Below are 19,379 nucleotides of genomic sequence, written 5' to 3'. Positions count from 1 at the left end.
CAGTTTATATATATATATATACATACATATATATATACACATATAAATATATATATATAAATCCATTCTTTTTCAGGTTCTTTTCCATTGTAGGTTATGAGAAAATATGGAATATAGTTCCCTGTGCTATACAGTAGACCTTCATTGGTTATCTATTTTATATGTGTTAATCTCAAACTCCTAATTTATCCCTCCCCTGCCTTCCACTTTGGTAACCATAAGTTTGTTTTCTATATCTGTGAGTCCATTTCTGCTTTATAAATAAGTTCATTTGTATCATTTGTTTAGATTCCACATATAAGCAATATCATATGGTATTTGTCTTTCTCTGTCTGACTTACTTCACTTAGTGTGATAATCTCCAGGTCCATCCATGTTGCTGCAAATGGCATTCTTTTATTCTTTTCTATCTCTGAGTAGTATTCTTTTGTATAAATATACCACAACTTCTTTTCCATTCATCTGTCGATGGATATTTAGGTTGCTTCCATGTCTTGGCTATTGTAAATAGTACTGCTATTGTAAATGGTGTGCATGTATCCTTTCAAATTAGAGTTTTCTCCAGATATAGGCCCAGTAGTGGGATTGCTGGATCATATGGTAACCCTATTTTTAGTTTTTTTAAGGAACCTCCATACTGTTCTTCATATTGGCTGCACCAATTGGCTGCACCCAGCAACAGTGTAGGAGGGTTTCTTTTTCTCCAAACCCTCTCCAGCATTCATCATTTGTAGACTTATTGATAATGGCCATTCTGACCAGTGTGAGGCAATACCTCATTGTAGTTTTGATTTGCATTTCTCTAACAATTAGCAATATTGAGCATTATTGATATTCTGAAATCCAGCTGGATATATGTTACTAGTTCATGATTAGGGCCCAGTCCTGCTCTCTGAGAATGATTTTTCCATGATTTTTGGCTCTTCCCTCTGAGATCTTGATTTTGCCTTGGAAGTCATTCTTCCTTCTCCATAAAACTATCCCATTTCTGTAGCTTAGTAGCATACTCAGCCTGCTTCCTGCCCATAGATATTTAAGGGTCCAAAAGATTCTTTTCATTTTGTGCAGTCCGTTTTTTTCAGTGAAAACTAATATAATTACTATTAAAACTTTGTAGATTTTTTGTGTATCATTTATAATTTACTCCATTAGATAAATGTCACATGTACAAATACCTTTTAGATAAGTCCTTTTCTTCCTTGGGCTCCCTGTGAGGCTGCTCTGGAAAAATGTCCTTAAGATTCTTAGAAGCCTTAGGTCTGACAATTGTTTAAACAATTGTTTATTGTTTACAACTCCTTAAGAACTTTACAAGGCCTTTTATCTGTTTCTGAACTCTTAACAAAAGATTTTACAATCGCATCCTTGGCTTCATCTCCACCTTGAATCCATGCTTTTCTAACAGGGCCTTGAATTTGATCTTTGTCTATCTTACTGAAGTATTTTCTAAGAAATTAAGGATAAGAAATCATTTAATTTTCAGATCTCATTCTACATACTTCCTCTAAATTCTGTTTGAAAAATGAATAATTCCTTCTTTAGTACAGTTTGTCTACCCATACCTTATGACGCATAGTTTAAACACAACTAAACAAACAAACAAACAAAAAACAGTTGACATTTTCAACATTCTGCCTGGAAATCTCCTAAGCCAGATCCATCAGATCATTAAATATATTTTCTAATTTTCCACGTTATCACATTTGCTAAACCATCTGCCATGACATATCAAGACCCTCCTTTCTTCTAGCTTCCAATAACATTTTTCTTACTTTCCTTAAATCTTTATTGACACCCTCCTCGATGTCTGTCAAGATTCCACTAACAGTCTTCTCAAAACCCTTTCAACTTCTGCCTGACATCCTATCCGAAAGCCAATGCCACATGTTTTAGGTTTTTGTTACAAAAGCACCCCAAATTTTGTTCTACTTACAAAACACTGAGTAACTCGCCAAAAATACATGCATAAAACAATGATTCTGTTATCTCTCACAATCAAGAAAATCAAGAATTTGAGCAGGTTTTAGCTAGGTGCTCATTCTATTCCTTGTGGCATCAAAGGAAGTTACTCAGTGTATTCACCTAGTGCATGGAAGGCTTGGAGGGGTCAAGACAGCTTCACGCAAATATCTGGCACCATGGCAGGGATAACTAGACTGTTGGGCTTAGGTGGCTCTGTTGACCAGAATGTGGCCTCTCCAGCATGGTGGTCTCCTCACATGGTGGCTCAGGACTCTAAAACCAAGTGTCCAAGTAAATGAGACAGAAATGTCATGGTCTTCTATAACATAGCCTCAGAAGTCAGAGTTTCATTTCTGCTTTACAGCACTGCTCTAGGAGGTATCTGCCCAGCATCATTCTCTTTTCCTCTCTAATATAGTCTCATTGTCCTTTGCGGATCTGCCTCCCTTTGGATGAATCAAGATAGCTGAGACCTGATTATTGTTCAGCTTTTTAAAAAATTTTATTATACCTCAAATTCTTCCAATAAATTTCTTATTTTAAGTTAGCAATAGTTGATCTTTAGTCTTTGCAAACAAAGAATACTTCCATATATATCTTCAGTGCTAGCTCATGGTAACAAGTAGCTGATGATGAACAAATATTAAATAAAATGTTTATAAAATGATAATGGACAACGGATTTTTGTCAAAAGTACAAAGGTGACACAGTGGAAAAAGAAAAAAGTGGAAAATGTCAACAAATATTGCTGGAATAATTGGGTACCCATATGTAATAAATATGAACAAAAGCGCCTCAAACCATAAATAAAAATTAACTCACAATGAATCATACACCTAAATATACAGTCTAAACTGTAAAACTTTTAGAAGAAAACATAAGAAAAGGTCTTTTTGAGTTTAGGGTAGGCAAAGATTTCTTAGAAATAGCACTAAAAGGACAATTCATAAAATAATAAATTGGACTTTATTAAAATTTAAAACTTCTGCCCTTAAAAATACAGTGTAAAGAGAATGAAAATACAAGCCACATACTGGGAGAAAATCTTTGCAAAGCATGTATCTGATGAAGAACTTTCAACCAGAATATATAAAGAACTCTCAAAATTTAAAAAACAAACAACTCAATACTTTTAAAAATGTAAAAAAGGTCTGAACAGACACTTCACCAAAGAAAGATATACAGATGGCAAATGAGCACATAAAAAGATGCTCAACATCATTAGTCATGGGAAAATATAAATTAAAACTATAAGATATCACCACACTTACTAGAATGGTTAAAATTAAAAACGGCTACCAAGTGTTGGTGAGGATATGGAGGAAATGGAACTCGAATACACTCCTGATGGGAATATAAAATGGTACAACCATGCTGGAAAATAATTTAGGACTGTCTTAAAAAGTTAAACACACATATACCTATGATCCAACCATTCCACTTCTAGATTTTTATCCAAAGAGAAAAAGGAAATATATATCCATACAAAGACTTGTACACAAATGTTTGTAGCAACTTTACTAGTAATAGCCCCAAACTAGACACAACCCAAATGTCCATCAACAGATGATAAATAAACTGCAGTACATCCATATAATGGAATACACTCAGCAATAAAAAGGAATGAAAAACTAGTACCCAAAACAACATGGATGAATGTCAAATTGAGTAAAAGACACCAGACCAGAAAAAAATAATACATACTGCCTGATTCTATGTATGCAAAACTTTACAAAAAGGCAAATGAAACTGTAACAACAGAAAGTAGATCAGTGGTTGCTTAGGTGTGGGAAGCAGGGGGTAGTAAGAGGAAGAAATTACAAAGGGGTGTGAGGAAACTTGAAGATGATGGATATATTCACTTGATAATAGTAATGGTTTCAAGGGGATATACATATATAAAAACTTATCAAATTATACTCTTTAAATATGTTCCATGTATTATATGTCAATTCTATCTCAATAAAGTTGTCTAAAAGAAACCCTGTAACTCAGCAGTCAGATTTTGAAAGAAGCAGAAAGGATGCTGAATGGAAATCTTGGTTAAAGGTCTCAGTGAGGTTTGTGAATTATCCAAATATGCAAGGAATCCATGCTTCCCCTGCCCAGCCAAGCTTCAGCAGAGTTTAATGATCCATCTCCCTGATAATCTCCAGAAATGGTGAAAACCACCACTACTGAATCTGTTTGCAGGAAGAGAATGACCCAATCAGTATAAAAAGAATTGTGTCTTGTACGAGATTGTCAAATAAACATAATCCACACTTTAAAAAATGTTAAAGGGCTTTCTCCATGCAGGATAGTTTTAATACTGAGAGCCAACTTTCTGTATGTGACTTCCAAGAGACTCTCCTTATTTAATGCCTCACCGCCTCAATTTCCTCATCTATGGAATGCCATAAGAAATAAGAAAAACCAAGAGACTAAAAAGAGGAGATTTTTGCCAAAATAATTAATTATTCCTTTTTGGGCATAGCCTCTTTCTTACTCCTCTGCTCTGAGAGATGTCTATTTCTTCCCAACTCCACCGGCAATGTTTATCTTGAGTGAGACAAGCTTCTCTCCCAGAAGTTCCATCCGTCTATCACCAGAGTCCCCGAGAGAGGTCCATGAGGAAACTCCCTGACATAACCCTGCCTGACCATTAAATTAGTCAAGAAGGTGTCCAAGACTCTGCCAGACTCAGCTGTGACTGAGGACCACAGTGATGTACTGGGCTGGCCTTAAGGTCTGTGCATTGTGTATTCTGAAGGTTGAGTTTCCCTTTCCAGACAATCTTCTTTTTTTTTCTCGCACAGCCAGATGGGGAATATCTCAACAGTATCCCCATTTCTAATTGCGAATGAAGGTAGTTTTCCAGGATAGCCTGTGTACTCCGGGAGCAGAGCCACGTGGGCTTTGACTATTTAAGGGAGGATACAAGAACTAGGATCTACTGAAGAATAGTGGTTGTGCCCACCAACTCTAGCACTAAGCAGCTCTAGCTTCAATGTCTAGCTGTCTGTCAATGCGTAGGAATTTCTCATCTCCAAAACTCAATTTTTCATCTCTATAATGGAGCTAAAGCTATCTAATTCCCTTAAATGTTATTAATTTTCACTGTAAATTACAATATATTGGCCAATTATTACCTTGAACACTACAGATAGCACTTAACATACTAATTCAACTTTCCCTAAATATATACTTAAAAGTTTGAATACTTATAATTTACTGAGAAAACAAAGCTTTCCCTTTTAGAGTTAAGAATCTGAAAACACCAGACCTAGAAGCAAACCAAAATCAAGTAAAGTCCTAAAATGGTACAAACCTCAAAACGGCCAAGCAGGTTTGCCAACAAAGCTCCGCCTCCGTGCAAATCCTTCCCACTTCCGGCAGCCCTGCCCATTGCCTAACACTGGAACCCCGCCCCTCCCTGAGAAGTCCCGCCCCCTGCACCTGATCCTGGTTCCTATTGGGCAAATCTGGATGCTGTGTACACATCCAACACACGCACGTTTGGACCCGGCGTCTTCGCGCGTGCGCAGCAGCGCCGTCAGGCAGCTAGGGACTGGGCACTGGGGGCTGGGGGGCGGGGGGGCGGAGGTCAGGCCGAATCTTCCTCCGTAATAAGAAGCTACGCGTCCCGCGGTCCTGGCTCCGTGGGTCCGGTCGGATCGGGCCTGGGCGCTGGAGCTGCTGTGGCTCCCGCCGCGGCGGGTGCTATGGGGGCCGTGCCGGAGCCCGGCGCTCACGCCCGGGGAAGCCGAGACAGCCGGCGGTGCTAGTAGATGAGGCGGCGGCGGCGGCGGCGGCAGCACGGGCTCTCCATGAGCAAGCGGCGGCGGCGACGGGTGCGGCGGCACCGGCGGTTTTCGGTCCCTGGGGAGGTACGAAAAGTCGGCTTCCTGGTGGACGGAGACTGGCCGGTGTGGGAACGCCTTCCGATGCCCGGCTCTCCCGCCTATTACCCGCAGTCCCAGGCGCTCTGCGGGGCCGCTGCCCGAACGCAGGCTGGGGACACCCAGCTCTCTCACCGCTTCCCGGTTCGGGGACCCGGCCGCCCTGCGGGGCCAGCGGTCAGTGCCAGGCCTTCCCGGGCGCTGTGGGCCGGGGGCGGGTTGGGCGTGGCCGGAGTGCAGGGGATGGAGGAGGGCGCCTACCGTGGGCCCCGCGGGTCCCTGCACCGAGACCCGTGCTGCTTCTAGCGGGAGCGCGGGCCCCTTTTCCGGATTATTTCGGGGCGCTGACTAGGGAGGGAACTTAGGACCCCCGAGCTCTTAGGGATTCCGGCACTTAATGCCTTCGTCAAATGGACTGGCCCTCACGACCAGCGTGGAGTACAGATTGTCACCCGTGGAAATGACCGCAGAAGGAAGGTGTCGTTTTGCCAAGAAAATAGAAGTCGGGGGAGTTTTCTGGGTTTATTGAAACTAGAGGGCTTGTTGAGGCTGGAAAATGAAGCCAGCAGGATACTTTCTCCAGGGCTTCTAAATCAGTGCGTAACTAAACTATGTTTCCGAAGGTGTGGCCAAACTTAAAGACAATTTTAAGTAAAGCTGTTTGCAGCCATTTCTCCATCTTTTTTAGTCATTTTTATTGTAATTTACTTTGGGGCAAATCACGTTACTGAAGAAGCTAGACTAGGTGTCCTGTAGTTTTTTTCAATTCTCTCTTATCCTCCCCACTTTTTTCCATAGAAAAAGGCTAAAGAAGTTAGTTTCATTTTATGTGTGTATATATTTTTAATACACGTATGTAGTTTATATATATATTTGTAGATTAATTCTCCCGAAGTGTAACTATTACTTTACAGAGCTATAGTTACTCATTTGGTCGTGTCTAAAAGATAATTTGGTTGAGAAATATTACAGAGATTTATAATTTCTTTCCAATACAATATTTAGAAATCTGAACTCAGGCTCTTAATCATACGACCTTGCTACAAAATTCTTTAAAATTCAACAAAAATCAATCAAACCATAAAGTTATTTTCAAAGTATTTAAATGCCCTATGATTTTTTAAAAATATGCTCCTAAACATGTCAGTTCCTATTAAGAAGAAACTTGAGTTTGTGTTTTCCTAGGCTCTAGAATTGCCACCCCCTCTTATTCCTAAGTGGTTGACTAGAGCTGACATGTTAGCAACTATATATAAACATCTACACTTCAGACTAAATATAGTGTTGAATATTTTAGAGTCCACAGTATCTTGCCTAGTCGAAAATACTCTGTGTGTGTGTGATAAAACGAAATTTTTAGTCTGCTAGTGTTGCAAAGTCGGTTTGAACTTAATTTTTCACACAAATAAAAATCTGCAGCATTGAGCTTGGGAGGATGTGGTACTTGAAAAGATAATCAAAAGACCCTGATGTCAGTCACTAATTCCTCTGTTTCTATTCAGATGTTTCCCTTTTTCATGTAAAAACACTTTTCCATTAAAGTAACATATTAGGAAACCCTGTGATGTTTTTAGTTTAATCATTTGATTGCCCCGAATAAAGTAAAGCAATTTTTTTCAGTTCAGTTTTATTAGGACCTCATTCTTTAATTTTTTTTAATTTTGCTTTATTTATATACAGATGACACCAACATGCTTATTAGAATACTGTCAATGATTTTTTTAAAAAAGTGTTTAGCTATCCTCAAGGCTAGGGGAGATATAGGTGCCATTTTAAATAGGGAGGACACTTCAGTTCATTCCCAAAGCATGCAGAGAGGGGCATCAGGATAATTATCAAGAATCAGATCGTCACAGCATGGCCTCTGTAGTTAAAATCACAGGATATCTAGCATGGTCTTAAATTGCAGGTAAAAATCCCAAAGTGCATAGAAATGATTTTTTTATTAGCTGTGCTACTATTCAGTTAAGTTCTCCTGATTATTCTTCAGATGCTGTCTTTCAAAGCCAATTGGCCATTATTCTGTAGCCCAACTAAGAATTCCATTATATCATTTTCATATGTGGAACCACACATATTAACAAGAAAATGAAGCACAGCTTGTATTTTGGAGGAATGAAGAAATTTACGTTAGAAATACACGCAACCAAATTAGGATTGTATCTTTCAGTAGCTATATTTTTATTCAGGATTTTTTATCACAGTGTTTTCCTCTATTAATGATAAAATCTGCAATACAGTTAATATAAAACCCTATCCAATGACCATCTGTACTTCAGAAAAAGGTTTCAGCTTCTTAAATGGCCTTTCCAGAGATCATGCATATTGCCAAAAGATAGCTCAAATTGTTTTTTTGTTGTTGTTGTTACTTTGGGAGCCCATCTACCAAATTTAATTGGAATCTTTAGATGGCTTTATTCTCACTTAAATATGTCTCATGCATTTAAAATGTGAAGTCACAAATTTACAAGTACTATTTTAACCTTTGAAAATGCAGGATGAAGACACTGTTTGAAGAGATCAAAGCATCAATTAAAAATAACTATAACCAAGATCGCTCATTTTGGAGGCCTGTTCTTCCCTGGGGAGGTGTTTTTACTATCAAAGCTGGCCGCAAAGCAGTATCCTGTACACCACTCTATGTTGAAATAAGACTGAAAAATACCTGCACCATCGATGGATTCTTGATGTTATTGTATGTCATTCTCAATGAAAACGAAAATTTCCCCAGGGAGCTCTCTCTTCATTTAGGTAGAGAGTTTGTGGATTGTTTTCTTTATTTAATGGACACCTACAGCTTTACAACTGTGAAGCTACTTTGGATTTGGGACAAGATGGAAAAACAGCAGTATAAATCTGAAGTTCATAAAGCTTCATTAATAATTGATTTGTTTGGGAATGAGCATGATAATTTTACAAAAAATCTCGAAAATCTCATGTCTACCATACAAGAGAGTTACTGTTCCAACTGGCGATGCCCAACTCGAGTGCAGGAAGATCAGCAGCGCACAATTAACATAAAGTAAGTTGCTCTAACGTCTGTTTAGTCACTTCTAGCAAAAATAGCATACTTCTAGGGGAAGGGTTTAGGTCAGTGGTAGAGCACCTGCTTAGCATGCATCAGGTCCTGGGTTCAATCCCCAGTACCTGCATTAAAAATAAATAGATCAATAAACTTAACTACTTTCCCCTCTAAAAAAATAAAAATTTTAAACATTAAAAAAAATTTTAAGTATACTTTTTTATAATGAATGACACATATAGATAGGCAGATAGATATAGTCAAAATACTTCTTAAAGTACAGACTGTGTAATAACACACATAAAGCAATCACACAAATGCAAGACTCTTTAGTAGGTCCCATGACAAAAATGTTACTGTTGTGTTACATCCAAACATCTCAGAATTTACAAAATCAACTGATAACTATTTCACTAGTAAAGTAATGAACTATTCAGTGTGCAAAATGTTTTGCTCTGAATTTACTAATATGACTATGTAGATAATTCCTTGTGTCACAAACTGAACCTCTTGAACAACACTTAATACTGCATTGGAATCTCACTCTGTGAGTGGATCTCTGTCGGCTCAGCTAGTTCTACGTGAACAGGAAGATTGAAAGTACTCCCCATTGTGGCCAGGGCATAATTAGAGACAGAAACCCCAAAAAATGAAATACTAATATCTGAAGAGTACATGGATTTCAGAGACTCTTTCACTGGCTAGGAAAGGTGCTGGTAGCCTGCTGAGTCATTCTGACTTTCAAAAAGAAGGCACACCTCCAAGCTGGTAAATGACAGGAAAGCCCAACTGGCAAGCTTTAGTAGAGTATTGGGAAACATTAAAGTCCCCAGGGGACAGGAGCTGGAAAACAGATCCTTGCCAGTGGAAAAAAACAGGACAGGAAACAGACCCAAACACACTGTTGTCAGAAAGCGTATTTGGCTCTGTGGTCCAGAAAAATAGCTAGATTGTTCCCTTTGGGAAATGAACATTATGTACCTGGACAAATTCACATTTTCCGTATAGCATATTTAGTTTCATATTGTAACATCATGCTACTTAGGGAAAGCTGAAGATATGTTATACTTTTGAGAGTCTACCAATTAATGTCTCTGTTGTTTTGAAATACACCTTGTCCATTTTCCTATGTTGCTGATATGATGATGTTGATTTTGAAATGTCCATCAGCGGAAAAAGTTCTGTTACTTTGAATGATAATGGACTAAAAAGTGTTTCGGAAATTTGTCTTGTTTCCAAAAAACAAGTATCTTTTAATTTGTATACGTTTTGAAACTATGCTGAAATATTTTCAATCATTTATTAACACAAGTATTTATGCTTCTCTTAATGAATTTTTAAGTCTTTTGCCTGTTTTTCAATCCTGTATTTAAAACAACCTCTGAAGTATGTAGGAAAAAATGTTTTTAACAAATCAGAAAACTGAGGCCAACAATTGCATTGAGTCAGGTGACTAATTAGCTGCTCTCCTAATTTGGGGTCCTGCTTTTTTCTGCCAAGACAGAATCCCCTCTGTTGAATCCTCTTGGAAATTTTTAAAGTAATGACAGTTGCATGTTTCAGGATCAGTTTACAGAAAGATTTAATGTTTCTCAGAAAGCTGCATGCATGAGTTTTTTAAGTTCAACTGTTTTCTCTACTGTCAATAAGAAATACAAAGATGAATAACAGAGGTTATACGTTTATACGTGGTTTGCTAATAATGAGCTGACCCGTAAAATTTGTTATCCTAATAATGTATTTACATGTAAAATGTGGAAGCAGTTATTACATTCATTTTGCAATTGTTTTAGTCCTCCCCAAGAAATTCCACATGGAAACTTGATACGACTGGCTGTGGATGAGTTATTCTGTTCCAGGATTGAACTGTGTGAGGAGCTTGGGTGAGTATATGATAGACATTTAAGATGAAAGTATTTCTGTTTTTTTTATAAAGAAACCTGGACAGCTATGCTCTTTGATGTTAATACTTTATGAAATAGCAATTCATAAGTATTTACGAAGCCTAATATTTTTGGAATCTCAACACCTAGTTTACTATGCCATTTTATGCTGTATTGTCATTATCAGTACCACTGTATAGAATATAATACTGCAGTTACTTGATGAATACAAAGCAAATGCTTTTTCTTTTTTCCCCACTGCTGAGTAGGTACAATAAAACCTCGGTTAACCGGAACCCAGCTACTCGAGACCCTCAATTAACTGGATTTTTTCCTGCACTCCTCATTTAGGAGAAAGAGGTAAATGACAACCAAAAAGTTTAACATAATTAAAAAAAAAAAACAACAAATCCAAAGGAGCTGAACATTTTTATCCCAGTCTCTTAACAAATTTTATACCTCCATTAAAAATAACTAAATAAATAAACCTAATTACCTCCCCCAGGCCAAAAATAGATTAGTATTTGGAAGGATGATCATACACCTAATCAATCACAAAAGAAGGAAAGAATAAAATACCTTCATTTAATTGTACTTAAATCCAGGAAGTGAACTAGTGTATTTTTGCAATGAATACTAAAATATAATGGTTTTCTGGTAACTTAGTTTAGTCAGTGTTTGTTAACCAAAATGCTGTGCCCTGAGCATTCCGGTTAATCGAGATTTTACTGTATAATTGTCTTTGTCTTATTCTGATCCATATGCTTAATACCTGATACTACTAAGAAAACAGAATTTGCTTCATCCTAATGGCAAAAGGAAGCAACTCGGGAATTTTACCCAGTCTATAGGTGACTGTAAGAGTCATATTACTCCCTTTCTGCCATTATTCCCATTTGAAACCAGCTTAGAGAAAGAAATGTATTTATAAATAAAAATTTTTATATCACTTCAAAAGACTACATGCTTTTATAAGCTTAAATAAAAATAGTTTTTCCTGGAGTTTTAAAAGAATCATTTCTTATATATAGAATTTTACTGCTTATAAACTCTGAGAATTAGGTATATAAGATATTAATATAGTCATAATAAGCATAACTATTTTAGTTATGTAGTAAAGACAACTCAGAGTGATAAAGGCAGCTTTGTCTTAAGTGTAATAAAGTTCATGCCTATTTTCAATTTTAGGTGTGGTGGCTTAAGAGAGTTTTCCCAACGAGTGTTCTGCCACGGGGCACCCCCTTTTGTTGTCTTAAATATGCAGCATTGGAAATCTGAAGATCTGGCATATGTACCCTATTACTTGGATTTATCTGATCACAAGTAGGTGTTTTTTGTTCATTCTTAGAAAACCAATTTAAAAAAATAAATTTATCTTACATTTTTCTGCTATTCCATCTTGAGTTTTACTAGCCCTTAAGGAAATACATATTGTTGAAAATCCCCTAGCTATTTCTAAATTTATGTGTCCTGACTGAGATCAGAATCTACTGCAGGGGGTCAGTTGCTGGCAGTGTGCAGAGTGGTTAGGTGCTTAGACTAGACAGAATTGGATTCAAATCCCAGCCCCACCTTACAAGCTATGTGACTTTGAGCCAGTAACTTAACCAGGTAACACATCAATCTGCTTATTTATGAAACAGAGATGACAGTATCTGGTGCCATTTTTGTGAGCATTTAATAAGATGGAACGTGTGAAGTGTTTAGGATAGTATCTGAGTCACAGAAAACAGTCAGTAAAAACTGGCTGGCTATTACTTGTATTTCAAGTCACAACAGTGTGAGTAGTATGAGGTCATCACTTAAGCATAAAATGTTACTGTCATCATTAGATTAAAATATCTACATGCAAATTAGGACACCCAGGGTTGTTTTAACTTTTTGCCTTTAGAAGTTTCTTTGTGTGTGTTCTCTTCTGTAATAGAGCCATGCAAGTTATGAGTTAACCTGTTAAAATATGCTTTTTAAAATTCTTAAATTAGATATAGGTTTTTTAAATTCTTAAACATCTTACTCCACATAACGAATTATAGTACATGATTTTTACAGAAGGATATCTTTTTCAGAGTATAGAATGCAAATAATCTGTTTTTTTAGTCCTTAGTTAAGAATTTAAGAAACATTTTTCTTAATTTCTTAGGAACAAAGCATTGTGATTCTCGGCTACACTTTGTCGTTTAATTTGCAGGTATTTGTTGGAAGGTGCCACATTATTTAACAAAGAGGAACACCATTATTCTGCAGCTTTCCAAATTGATGGACATTGGATGCACTATGATGGCCTCAGAAATGTGAATTTAATTTTGTTAAATAAACCCCCAGAGTTTCTTCTCTTGTCATCATTGGTTTATATTCGAGCAACAGAGAAATAAATATAGACTGATGCTAAATTAAATTGTTTTCCCTCCTGCCCATGCTCCCCCAGATGAAGGGGTTTTTTTTTGTATGTACTTGGTATCCAAGGAAATAGTTCAACTATGTTAGTTTCAGAGGTGTATTTTCTAGTGTTGAGCCCCAGGTAAATGTTTTATATCGAGAATCTATGCAAAAATGTTTGTATTTCTGTTTTCTATATCCTGGGTTATTTTTATACAAGCATATTTTATGTTGAAATAAAATATATCTTGTAGCCTTTGTATTTTTTATTTATATGTACCTCAAAGGTTTTTTACAATTCTGTCTTTGAATCCAAGACAATATTTCATCATTTAAATTCTCAGTTTTTCTTTCTGGATATCCATATAAAACCTGGGTACAAGTCAGTTTTCCGTTTATATAAATTTAACAGTTCAAAATGTATCTGACTATATTTATTTGCCCTACCTCACTGGAATCCAAAGTGCACTATTGGATCTGGTATGGATTTGAATGTACAACTTCGAGATGGCTTAGTCTGTTTTACCTGTTGATTTGCCTAGTGTCCCTGGAGCAAGTCCTTAAAATACTTTGGTGAGAATGTTTTTCTGGACTTGAATTACTGCTTTATAATGGCAAATTATTTTAACCACTTGGTAAACTATTAAAAACCTACCAGCAGATTTTAAGTATTAACTAAGCTCCCAAGCTTAATTAAAGTTATTGTTACAAATCAATTGTATAACTAATCTAAATATTTATAATTAAATGTAGTGGAAAGTCTCTAAAAATTTATTTTACAGATAAGACTATTATTTTAAAAATTAGGCATACTGTATGTTTACTAATGTTTAACAATGGAAATGTACTTTAAATATATATTTAGGAGAAAATGGGTACCTGGGAATACAGTTGACCCTTGAAAAACTTGAGGGCTGGGGCACTGACTGCCCATCCAGTCAAAAATCCCCATGTAACTTTACAGTCGGCCCTCTATGTTGGTGGTTCTGCATCATTGGATTCAAACAACCTTGGATCAGCACGTATTTATTGAAAAAAAAAATCTATGTAAAAGTAGGCCCACACAGTTCAAACCTGTGCTATTCAAGGGTCAACTATATTTCTCTTCCTAGTAAGTCATATTGGCACAGAGGAAAAAATACCTAAATTTTTGGAGTAACATCCATGTGCTCCCCTGTTAGTAGTAAATTGATAGCATGAGGCTTTCTTTGATTTGCAATATAAATCACCAGAATTTTATAGTGATTGGAATATTATGTTTCTTTTCAAAGACCCCACGATCTCTCTTCCTTTTGCAATTTAAAGGAAAAAAAACTTAATTAAGTAATATTCTCAAGGGGAAATACTTTTTTAAAATCTATCATTCTTTTAGTGTTTACATTTTAGTAAACAGTCTACCCTAGCTTTTGGGTTGAGATTGAGTGCAAATATATTTGGAGATTTCTACACAGCAACACAGTTCACTGCCATGTACTAAATTGCTAAAGTTTGATTTAATAAATTAAGTCTTACATTGCTTTGGTGCCATAGATAACTTACTGAAGAATGGATAAATGTGGGTGCAGCATTGATGAGAATGCCTTTTTATCTTACGTAAAAAAGAAGTATTTGTAGTATTTGCTCAAAATAGTGATTTATTTTATTAAAAATTCACCCCAGAGTTTATTTTAATAGTTTCCCACATATATTTAAATAGGATTTGCTTTAGAGGAAACTTTTCTGGGGACACCTTACTGCATGAATCAGAGTATACAAAAACAAATATTAGTATATATATATATATATATATATATATATATATATATATATATATATAAAAATGGTATTGACAAAATTATTCCTAATGCAGATTTATTCTTTTATGAATTGCACTTTTTTGGAATAATACTAGTTTATCATGAAACAATGACTTACCTACCTCACAGGGTTGTTGTGAGGATTAAAATGTTTGTTAATATCTTGACTACCTTGAACATGCTAATAAAAAAACGTATTTTTCTACCTCTTTTATGTACAGGCAAGTGTCCTAGATTCTCTCTCACTAATGAACTCTTAAGATTTTTTAAAATTATTTATGTAAGCGGTAGCTCATAATCAGTAATGGATTTAATGTGTAATGGAATTTAAGTATGCCTTCTGGACCCCAGATGGTTAGGATTTAAGGATAATAGGTATTTGATATGGTGGTAGTTGCCTAGTAGAAAGAAGAAATTATCCCCTTCGACCAAATAGTAAAAAAGGGTGTAAAAGAATGAAGTAAACAAGATTATTACAGAATGTGAAGGTGAGGGTATGGAAAATTCTTTATAACTTTAAACACCCTTAGAGAAATCAGATGCTGGGGCGGGGAGGGGGCAAAAGATGTGAGGGAATAATCGAATATATTTTTAATCAAAAGGCCATAAACCACAACTATATCTACGGGGAGAGCAGAAATGGTTTTTAAACTTTGGCCTCAATCAAAGGGGGATGAAGAACAAATAAAGCAAACTTAAGGAGAAATCTCCAACATTTAAGGAGAAATTTCCAACTTCTCTGCAGCAAAAGAAACATGACTCTCCTTCAAAGTTAGCAAATAATCCTAGATATATCCTTCAAAGTAGCTTTTCATTATTATTAGGATTGACTTAACGTCTGAGGCCATGTCACTGGATCTGATCCAATCAAAGAAGAAGCGAAACTAAAGATGACTATCACAGGCAAGCTTACTACGGCGAATCCTAGGTTCCAGTTCACTCTTCACAGAGTAGGATCAGACAAACTATATAAGCAGATGACTACTATGACACACAAACAAAAAGCTGTACGTGTGAGCATACCAGCACTTTAACTTTATAATTAAATTATTTAATGACATTTAATTATTTGACAATAATTATAATGCACCGTAAGTAAGCAGGAAAAGTACACAGTTTCTGTAAAAATGACTGCAATTAGTACTATGAAACCATAACCTAAGCAAACACTTATATTCTTCTCATCTTCCTTTGTTAAAATCAAAAGCTAAAATCACGTAGCTTTTAAAGTTCATCTTAACAATGCCGTACTAACAGGTTCCTACACACCCAACTGGCCCAGGGTTCACTATCAGCCTTTAATTTCAAATAGAATTTGAGCCCAGAGAAAACAACCTTTGTTGTTCCCTCTCTGGGAAATTGAGAAAGTGAGGAGGCCTCTGTAGCTAGATGATATCTTTATATGCTGATATCTACCTGAGGATCTGTATTAGATTATATACCCTCAATGAGCAATCAGTTCCATAATCCATCCCTTGCTTTCTCAGTGACGTCTGTAAGGTATCAAGAGGAGTATCGCTAAAAATTAAAAAGGGAGCTGCTCTGATGGGGCCCTCAAAACTGATGTGGTGTAGAACAAGAGCTTGGGGACCCAATGAGCTGTGTAGACAACAGCCTGGTAGAATTAGAAACCTGCTGTTGTATGCTTAGCTACATGTTCCTAACTTGCTTGTTTTCCCTTTGAATTTTGTAAAGTCTAAATTTTAATATGATAAGAAAAATCATATATAAATCACAAAGAATTCAGTAAACTCAAAAAAAAGTGTAAAGAGAAAAGTGATCATCCATGATTTCTCCACCCAATGATAATCATTGGTTTCTACTGGTAAAGATTTTTTGAAAAGCCCAGACTGGTTCCATAGTGCTGAAGAGAACCAAGAACCAAGGAGTGGGGACTTTGGAGAAAGAAATGTATACTCCTGGGGGCCAGCATAGGGACGATAGAAGTAATCAGCACAACAAAACGTCTAGAGGAAAGTGTTCATAGCAGGACTATATGCAATAACCAAGACATGGAAGCAACTTAAAGGTCCATCAACATGGATGGAAATGGAGATCATCATACTAAGTGAAGTCAGCCAGAAAGAGAAAGAAAAATATCATATGATATTACTTATATGTGGAATCTTAAAAAAAGGACATAAATGAACTTATTTACAAAACAGACACAGACTCACCAACATAGAAAACAAACTTGTGGTTTACCAGTGGGAAAGGAAGTAGGAAAGGATAAATTGGGAGTTCAAGATTTGCAGATACTACTATATATAAAATAGACAAACAACAACTTTCTACTGTATAGCACAGAGAGCTGTATTCAATATTTTATAGTAACCTATAATGAAATAGAATATGAAAAGGAATATGTATATATGTATGTATGTATGACTGTACACCAGAAATTGACACATTGTAAACTGATTATACTTCAATTAAAAAATACATTGATCATAATTAGCTTGCTTTAAGGGTAGAGTAGGAAAAAGCTGGCTGAGGGGGGTTTGTAAAAGCTGGCTGAGGGAACAATAAATAATTCTGCACACCCCGCATATGGAAATGTTAGGGCAGAAGGAAAGGAGAGGAGGGGAGATGAAGGCAGGAAGCTCAGGAGAGCTGACTTGTACTCAGGTCAAGAAGAGACCAGGTGCAAGCTTAAAGGAAACGGCTAGCTCAACATGCCAGAGGACTTCCCTCCGTACAGTCACCATTGATTGACTCACCTTTTCCCCATTCTAGACACGTGCACATCTCCAGGGCAGAAATCATTTCTAATTCAACTAGCAAATAATAGATAGTGAGTACGTATTACATACAGGCTGCAGAGAAAGTATGTCTGCTATTAACTTGCTCCAGCTTTGTAGCTCCCAAACCAAGCTTAGCCTGCTTGGGCAAAGATTTCCCCAGCCATCTAGCCGTGATGTGAGGTTTTTGAAACACTCCTTTCCCAGTAGCTGCCTAGCATCCTTGGAGGAGGTTGTAGAGGAAAGAGAATATAGATTGTCCAACTTGAGATTTCAAGGGCAATGTATGGTCCTACTGCCTATACATCTAACCCCAAAGCCTAACCACTTTTAATTTCCATTAGAAAGCTACAAATCCTGAAATTAAAGATAAAACAAATTTCAAACACCATCAGATTTTAAAAGAAATTCATTGTAGCTGAAGTTATCCACAAGAAATAATTGTATCAAATATTTTCTAATTATCGTAGGAGGGAAAAAAACTTGAGAGTAAAGTGAGAGGGCCGTGGGGACAGGTTCTCTTTAATACTCCTGGACTCGTGGAGGGACAGGATTGCTGATTCCCAACCCTTGCCATTTTCTACATGAACACTAGGTGGCAGAGGCTCCTCAGTATAGAATGTAAAGGAAAGTTCATTTGAACTTTCTGGCCTTTAAGTACTAACCTACTTTGTAATTTGGGTGAGGCAAGTCTCATTTTCCTTCCATTCTATGACAGTATACACACTCACAGCTTGGGAATAACATACAGTGGTGATGCCTTTGAGGAGGTTGGCTATGCTCTCTGCCAACAACAACCCAGCTCAAATTCTGTCTGTAAATCGATTCCTGGGGTTTCTTCGTCGTATCCACAACCCTCATGTTTTCTGGCTTCCTCTCTGCTTTCTTCACCTCTTCTTTAAAAAGGATTAGGAATTCCTGTCCCTTGAGAGTTTATGGAAGTGCCAGAAGCCCTGATTCGGGATTGACATTCTTCCCACAGGAAAAAGATAATAGAATTTCAGACTTTTGAGGTGAACCTGGTTATGTAATCATATTACCACTGGATTATCTTTATTATGATCAGTTCTCAACTGATTTTCTTGTTGTCAAGGAGAAGCAAGTATATGGCAGTTAAATGTATAGAAACAAAGTAAACTGACTGGGTCCAAAGTTGGGCTCTTTCACTGGTTGTGTGGCTTTGGTCCTATGACTTAACCCCTCTATTTCCACTTTCCTAACTGTAAAATGGAGGTAATAATAGGATATAGCTCATAAGGTTGTGGTGAAAAGTTAATGAATTATTATATACAGCACTTAGTTCCTGGCACATAGTAAGCACCATGAAAGTGTTCGCTAAGATTATTATTGATTCCTGTTTCAATATTCTGTTAAGAAATAAAATTAGTGGGTAAGTAGTGGACTTCAGAAAATGAACTAAATTTTGTGCGAATATTTCAAGTTTGTTGGCTGAAAACCAACCATTGCTAGAAATACCATCGCTAGTATTTCTGTGGCTAATAAGCTCACAGAACAAATTATAATATTAAAACAGTAAAAAATTGTTAAATTCATGACTTAGCTTGAAATGCAAAAACAAATAAAGCAAAAATTAAAATGTTGGCGGTAAGTGAATAGCTTTGTATAGCACAGGGAATTATACTCAATATCTTGTAATAACCTGTAATGGAAAAGGATCGGAAAAAGAATACGTGTATGTATAACTGAAACACTTTGTT

General features: G+C 36.6%; 2 protein-coding genes across 4 annotated transcripts in view; one reads left to right on the top strand and one right to left on the bottom strand.

Annotated features, from left to right (window-relative positions):
- The window catches only part of LOC123611833 (uncharacterized), an 853,613-nt gene extending 846,840 nt beyond the window's left edge, over positions 1-6,773 (bottom strand). The window contains exons 1-2 of the mRNA XM_074366584.1: positions 6,756-6,773; positions 5,273-6,191 (exon numbers count right to left, since the gene is read on the bottom strand). Coding sequence (XP_074222685.1) covers positions 5,274-6,191; positions 6,756-6,773 — 936 coding nt within the window. The 3' untranslated portion in view covers position 5,273. The remainder of the gene's footprint in view (positions 1-5,272; positions 6,192-6,755) is intronic.
- Positions 5,690-15,138, top strand: DORIP1 (dopamine receptor interacting protein 1). 3 transcript variants are annotated; one of them, XM_074365585.1, is made up of 5 exons: positions 5,690-5,831; positions 8,341-8,865; positions 10,659-10,748; positions 11,937-12,071; positions 12,937-15,138. In XM_074365585.1, exons 2-5 carry the CDS (start codon positions 8,342-8,344, stop codon positions 13,118-13,120), a joined length of 933 nt encoding a protein of 310 aa, XP_074221686.1. In that variant the 5' UTR covers positions 5,690-5,831; position 8,341; the 3' UTR covers positions 13,121-15,138. The 3 variants fall into 3 exon arrangements, with proteins under 3 accessions (XP_074221686.1, XP_074221688.1, XP_074221687.1); XM_074365587.1 differs by having other exon boundaries at positions 12,889-13,028; XM_074365586.1 differs by lacking the exon at positions 5,690-5,831 and adding an exon at positions 5,888-6,020.
- The last annotated feature ends 4,241 nt before the right edge of the window (positions 15,139-19,379 follow it).

Source organism: Camelus bactrianus, chromosome 6, assembly GCF_048773025.1.
Source record: "Camelus bactrianus isolate YW-2024 breed Bactrian camel chromosome 6, ASM4877302v1, whole genome shotgun sequence".
Classification (NCBI taxonomy): Eukaryota; Metazoa; Chordata; class Mammalia; order Artiodactyla; family Camelidae; genus Camelus; species Camelus bactrianus.
The sequence above is the reverse complement of the archived record's forward strand: the minus strand, read 5'-3'. Positions and strand labels throughout refer to the sequence as shown.

Coding starts and splice junctions, on each gene's coding strand:
- DORIP1 (XM_074365585.1), top strand. CDS start 8,342: ATGAAGACACTGTTTGAAGAGATCAAAGCATCAATTAAAAATAACTAT. Junction 10,749..11,936: donor GAACTGTGTGAGGAGCTTGG/GTGAGTATATGA, acceptor TTTCAATTTTAG/GTGTGGTGGCTTAAGAGAGT. Junction 12,072..12,936: donor TTGGATTTATCTGATCACAA/GTAGGTGTTTTT, acceptor TTTAATTTGCAG/GTATTTGTTGGAAGGTGCCA.